The 7,131-nt window shown below is 37.7% G+C and overlaps 1 protein-coding gene across 2 annotated transcripts in view; it reads left to right on the top strand.

The window, feature by feature from the left end:
• Positions 1-2,314: 2,314 nt before the first annotated feature.
• Positions 2,315-7,131, top strand: part of LOC106790717 (nuclear receptor subfamily 4 group A member 2) — a 46,809-nt gene continuing 41,992 nt past the window's right edge. Inside the window, exons 1-2 of one of the 2 annotated variants that reach the window (XM_014755819.1) lie at positions 2,315-2,433; positions 2,715-3,083. In XM_014755819.1, coding sequence (XP_014611305.1) covers positions 2,981-3,083 — 103 coding nt within the window. In that variant the 5' untranslated portion in view covers positions 2,315-2,433; positions 2,715-2,980. Of the gene's footprint in view, positions 3,084-7,131 lie in introns of both variants that reach the window. The other variant, XM_014755818.1, reaches the window with a different exon arrangement.

The raw sequence follows: 7,131 nt of genomic DNA, 5'->3' as shown, positions 1-7,131 counted from the left end.
CATATATATATATCAACTTCCCGTTGACCCTTGAAAGAATTTTCTAATCGGAACAAACGCGAATGAGAATGTCGTCAAATCGGGAGGCGGGGGGGTGGGGGGAAGAAAAAAATGTGTGGTAAGTGTTGAGAAACTGAAAGAAAAAAGAAGTTTCCAAATGAAAATGATATTTTGTTGTTTATCCCCATAATCTTTTATCTCTCATAATATTTCCTACTCACGCACAAATTCACCTTAGGGTTTCTTTCTCTTTCTCTCTCTTTCTCGTAGGTCTCTTTAGTTTCTTCCCCTTCTCTTTCGTTTCCCTACTGTGTCAGTGGAACGACCCGAGGCAAACCACTTTTTAATCGGCGTCGAACTCTTCTTCTGCCTCAGCAACCGGACCGCATTTGCACAACGTCTGCCGGGAGACCTGTTTCGAGGTTGGAAGGGGAAAGAACCGATGGCTAGAACTCGACCTCCGTTTCTTCTCTTATTACTATCTTCGTAGTTTTATACCGGAAGATGTAAAAACCACGGAGTAGAAAAAGCGAGGAAAGAAAAATAATAAAAATAAAAAAGAGAAGTAGAGAAAGAAAAAGATTTGCTTTGGCCTTCTCTCCTACACGCTGATGAATCTCAGTATCACAGAGATCTCTCTGTTGTTTTATTTTATTATTTCATTTGATCTTTTCATATATAGTTTCTTTTTTGTAATTGGATTATTCATTCGTAATGCACATTACGAAGTATTATTTACCCCCTTTTATTTTTTGATTATATTTTATTTAACGTTATTAGTTTTAATTGGATGTTTACGTAGCTGTTTGAATACTATCAGGTAACGTTGCAGACATAATCAAATATCTCTTTCTCTTTTCATCTTCCTGAAGATCTTCGAACTAGGGCAACGTGTCGAACGGTTGCTTACGCCTCCGCTTTGGTACCCATAGATCGTGTTTACGAGGAACGGGGGTTGGCCCGCGGCATTGCTTTTAAGTCGGCCGATGCATGAATGAAGAAGGTTGCACCGGTGGTGGTGGTGGTAGTGGTATGAACAACACCCCCGCAATTTGCTCGGAAAGAGTCTGTTTTTTTTCTCTCTCTCTCTCTTTCTTTTTTATTCCTCTCATTTTTCTTTATGTATTTTCCTTTGATTTTATCACAGAACACTGGGGCTTGCTACCCACGCGCAAACGACAGTTTCCGGTTTTTGCGAACGCCATCATCCGATGCGGCTAGCATAAATCCACTACTACTACTATTGCTATTACTATAATACAAGTTTTAGCATAACAGGGAAGATCGATCGACGTTACGTTGCTTGAGGAAGCGTTAATAATATCGTCGTTGTTCCGAATAAACAAAAAAACAAAACAACAAAAGAATCAGGATTAATATTTCATATTCCAATTGAGACATTTATTATTACCCAACAAATTTCTTCTTAACAATTTGTTTTTCCTATCCCATTCGTGTATATATCCTTCGAAAATGATCATATGAAATTAGGATAATTGTAAATGATAGAAAAAGATAGAAAAGGTTCATGGCTTATTATGAATCGTCTTAAGGGTCGATAGTCGTGTATCACGTGCTGGGAGAGTTCGCTGGGTGAGAGAAAAAAAATCATAGGTGAGGTGAGGAGAGGAGGAGGAAAGGAAAAGCGCGGTTTTCGATAGCCTCCTCTCTTTATAATCGCTTCATCGATAATTCAAAAGCCGTGGTGTGGTCGGTAAGAAAATGCCCGCGCCAGTGGACGTCGAAGAGGACCAGAATATTCTCAAAGCAAGCGGAGGAGTTGGAACAAGAGAGAGGGAAAGAGTGAGAAAGAGGAAAGAGGACCGTCTCTCTCTCTCTCTCTCTCTCTCTCTGTTTCAGTCGGTCGGTGGGCCGCGTGCCGGCACTAGGTCGCAAACGGGACGAAGGGGTTGCGGGTGGTGGGTGGCCTGCTGACGTCACCGTAACGGCATCATCGTTCGCGTGGGCCAATGAGGAATCTTGCTTGCCAGGCCAGGTCCATCGATCCGTTGGCCGCGTGTGCCCCGGGTTATGACGTCCAAGATAGAACAGTGACGTCACCGTTAGCGCCGTTCTCCAAGAACCCCACCATCACCACCATCACCACCTTCACCCTCGTCACTACCACTTTTACGTTCTTGTCTTTACCACTACTATCATCATATTCTCACAGTAATATCGGCTAAAGCATACAACAGACCACCACCACCACCACCACCGTCACCACCACCACCGTCACCACCACCACCAACCACCACCACCACCTACTCTGCTACCGTCACCGCCATCGTTCTACACGCGGCTACGCTTTTAATATATCGGAGGAACGCGCGCGATCCGGACTCAGTTACGCGCCTGCCGGCCAGCTGTGCGAGTGTACCTTTAAAACCATTGTTTCTTTATTCTTCTTACTCTATTGAAAATCGTGCACCGGTGGGTGTCTCTTCTCATTTGCTGTTGCTACTGCTACTACTGCTGCTACTGCTACTGTTTCTTTTTCGCTTCGTATACGATATCAGATATATTTTCGCGAAGATCGTTTATATTTATGATTTAACATTTTTTTGTTTGTTTTATTCTATCTCTCTTTCTCTCTCTCTCTCTCTCTCTGACACACATTCGTATAGATTAATTATATAATTAACGTGAACTTTCGTTTACAATTTTTGGAAATACACGTAATACAACAGCGTGATTTTGAATTGATTCATTAGATGGTGGATATCGATCGTGTAACTCGAAATCACGGGTAAACGTTTAATCTTGTTCTTGTCAAGTAAATCGATAAAAAACAAAGAAGAAGAATAAGAAGAAGAAAATTAAATAGACAAGAAAGAGGAGGAAGAAGAATAAGAAGGAAAAATCTAAAAGAAAAATAAGGGATAATTAATAAATATATAAAACTTAACGTGACAAAATGTTGTCAATTGTGAGAGAGGAACGATAAAAGGAAAAGTAAAAAAATTCAAAGGGTGGCTGCATGCGAGTGCCCAGGTCCGAGATCTTCGGGTTCCTCGGTGGAACGCTGACCTCCAACGACATCGTCTGGAAGGATTCATCTTGCGCTACGACGACGCACGCAGGTCGGTGGTAGTTAACAGAGCATCATCATCATCATCATCATCATCATCATCATTTTCACACATCCACATACCTTCCCATTGACACACCCCTTGATTCCAAATGAAAAATCTTCCTTACATACTCTTAACGAAAGAAAGAAAGAAAGAGAGAGACAGGATTTTACTATTTGTGTTTTTATGTTAAGCGCGTTTTCAATGGTATCATCGTGTGCGTGCGTGCGTGCGTGCATTTTACGTTATCCGTGTGTTTCCCACTGTCAAGTGTGTTTCCTTTGGCACGCGTTGTTTTCATCTATATAGTAAATCATCTTTAAAGAGATAGAAAATGATAGATAGACAAATATTTAGTTAAAATAACATTTGTTTAAGCGTATACAACATTTTTTAACAATCATCATCATCATCATCATCCATATACTTTCCTCACTTCACGTGAATGACTACCACACAAATGTTTGCATTAAAGTGATGACATCAAATAGTACAATTTTCATAAAGAAAAATACTAATTGATAATAATAATAACGCGTTTACGAGTTATACAAACATTTAGGCACAAACTTTTCTTTCAATTTACTTTCTCGAATTTTGAAAAGGGGGGTGGGTAGTGGTGGAGTTGGCTGTGGAAATTTTTGTTCAAAAAACGAAATTACGTGAAAATTTGTTGTCCTCGTTAAATCATAGTAACATTTTATCGTTAGTTAGATTTTGTTCTTGACACGGTTCAGGTTCGTGCGGTGTGTTGGTTATTTCGTAATAATAATCGAACAGGGTAACGCACGTGGTATTAACGTCACGCGCATTTAAACGTGCGCGTTTAGTGGAGATGAGACTCGTGCCTCCTGTTGTTATTGTTGCTGTTCTTGTTGTTGTTGTAATAGTAAGCAAACTGTCACAACAATAAAATTATCCCAAATGTTGTTATTTATTACGGTGAAAACGGTGGTGAATTTGAACGGTGAATTAGATATCGGTGAATGAAAAAAGAAAAGATCGTATTATTTTATGGGAGATGCGTACCATAACCGAGGATACGGGGACCGAAGGAACGGCAGGTGGGGGTCCGGCAGCAACAATTCAGCAACGTCTTGCACCTATTGGTCGACAACACCACGTTGTCGTCGTCGTCGATCACGATCGTATCGAAAACAATGAACATCATCAGCATCAGCAACATCAGCAACATCAGCAACAACAGCAGCAACAGCAATGTGAAAGATCGACGACGACGACCACCACCACAACCACCACGACCATTCATTTGCCAACGAGTTTACCTTACCATCATCAACAACATCAGGTCACCATAGCTGCCGACACCAACAACAATCATGACCACCATAGGAACCTCGAGCAGCATCATCACGCGCATCAACAACGTCATGATCATTGGAACAAGTGTAAGTTCTTCAGAAAAAAAAACAAAAAAAAAACCACCCCGCGAATTAAGTGACGTCAGACATTTTGATATGCGAGCTTCTTGATTGTTGTATAAAAGAATACATAAAAAAAAAAATGTAGAAAAGTATAATGAAAAACAATTGTCTATGATCGCTGATGATGGTTGCCGCAGGTGGTTACGCTTATGGTGATGGTGGTGGTGATGGTTGTTGGTTATGATGGTAATGGTAATCGCAAATTATATTGTCGATCGTCCTCCAACGAAGAAACGAAGGATCGGACGATCGAATTTCAAGGATAAATTAATCTCTTACGAAGAAAAAATAATCTTTCGTTTTCTTCGAGCTTTTCTAGAATTTTATTTTTATTTATGATGCATTCTCTTTTATGCTTTTCTTAATTATTACAGAAATGTTTCTTTCATTCGCGAATGAATAAACGTGATCACGAGTGTAATGTTGTACGATTAAGTTTATGGTTTTTGAAAAAAAAAAAAAAGACAAACACCTAAATTTTCTTTTCCAATTGAGATTTATTTTTTTAGATGAATTACGCGAATTTATATTTTTATTGGCAAATAACGTGACGTGTAGTTTAATAAAATGTATTATTATAACGAAAATAAAATGGATTATTATAAACAAAATACATATCACACTTCTTTTGCAAGTGTTTACAATTTTCAAAAAGTTTCTGTATAAAATTATATTATATGCTTTCTCATATATATAATTCATTAGAAACTTTACAATCATATGACATATTCAATAATTTCAATTAATCACAATAATTATAATCGTACGTTTATTATAATATTCTGATACAATATTTATTCGATTATACAAATTGGTCACGTGTAGTGCGAATGAACGTATACGAAAGTGAATCTGATTTATAAATGGGGTAACAGGGGGGACGGGGCGGGATCTAAGGGAAAAATTGCATAAAAATCCATCGGTCATAGTTTAGGTGTCATCTGTAATATCACAAAATGAAAATAATTCTTTTATAATTGTATCAATCTATCAATCTATCAGAACAAGACGACAAATACGTTTGATAGTTAAAGTCTTTACAGGTGTAACCGGCACGTTAAGGTAAATATAGTCTGGCAGTTGGCCGAGCTTGCGACGTTTCTTTTCCGCGTACATACTTGGCCTGCACGAGACAGATAAACCCGTAGGGAAAGAAGAGAATACAAATAACAAATATAACTATTTAAACTGTGAATTGCAGGTGCGGTCACCGGTTCTGCCGCATTATTGTTCTGCAAATCCACCCCGATCACCTCCCTCCTAAGTTAAATCAAGAACCGAACACCTTGATTGTCCATTTTTTTACCTGACGAGAGAGTAACGGCCGTGACAATGGTAAATCAATGCACTTATGACTTCCGGGGATTAAATGCACTCTCCTTCATCTTAGTTTTACTCTGATACCGTTAACTAAACACTGTTGCTGCCATATCTTACTTTATTTATTTTTTGTATTTTATTTGATTTGATTATTTTTCTTGTATTCCAATCGCGTGGGTTGGACGAGTTGCTAAGATATTATGATTATCTTGATCTCAGAAAGAAAGAAAGAGAGAGAGAAAGGTTTACTGAGTTCATTTCGACCTCGTGTATATAATACTACCTGCGGATTAATTACTTCAACATGCTTTCGAGAGAGATCATTCTTCTACGAGAGATCATTGTTTCTTCCATTGTCCCGTCTAACGTGCAAGCATATCTATAGTTCATGTTTTATGCGTCGAACAAATACAAATCTTACTTCATTCTGTGTTTTTTTTTTTCTTTTTGGTATACTTCATTTGTAATACATTCTTTCTTCATTCTGTTTTTTTTTTTTTGGTATAATTCATTTGTATTTTGTTTAAATCTGATCAATGTGTGGATAGGTGTCGTGTAAGTAGTTCAAATCGATTAAAATCGGACACATTGTATTGTATTTAACACGACGCATCCTTTAAGCAAACTTTCGTCTGATTTTATATTGCACTCGACTACTTTTTTTTTATTAATAGACTGAATTTCGAATCAACTCGTGTTGTAATTAATATACACAATTGTTTTGAATCGATTAAATATTATTATTTGATTGTTTGAAACAATGTTGATTGATATTTTTCGACAAAGATATTTCCATTCGTCATATCGAAGGTTAACAGGACGGATTTACCGTACGTAATGTAATGTGTTCTTGATCAGAAGATCATTCTGCATCCGGGAGTGAGTTACTGAGTGAGTGAGTGAGTGAGTGTTTGTTTGAATCGGTATTATAAACGATGCAGTTACTCGACGAATCCTTCGTGTCCCTTGACTTGTCAAGGCTAACTCCATAAGCAGACACCGGTCTCTCTATGTATACATAAATTAAATATCTTTATTAGATGTCTATGCATATGTGTATGCCATAAGGAAGAGTTTTACAAACTGGTGGTGGCTGTCCTTTCTCTTGGATGCCAATGAACACAACGGATCGTTAAATAATTATATATCATCTATTTCTCGTACTGTCAATTATCTTTATTATTCTTGAAAGATATATTGCTTTCCTATTTCTATTTTTTTTTTTATTTTATTTATATATTTTTTCAGATATTATTAAGATATTAATAATATATTATATGTGTATACATCTT

The sequence above is a fragment of the Polistes canadensis genome, unplaced genomic scaffold (genome assembly GCF_001313835.1).
Source record: "Polistes canadensis isolate GaletaPanama2010 unplaced genomic scaffold, ASM131383v1 scaffold_256, whole genome shotgun sequence".
Classification (NCBI taxonomy): Eukaryota; Metazoa; Arthropoda; class Insecta; order Hymenoptera; family Vespidae; genus Polistes; species Polistes canadensis.
The sequence above is the reverse complement of the archived record's forward strand: the minus strand, read 5'-3'. Positions and strand labels throughout refer to the sequence as shown.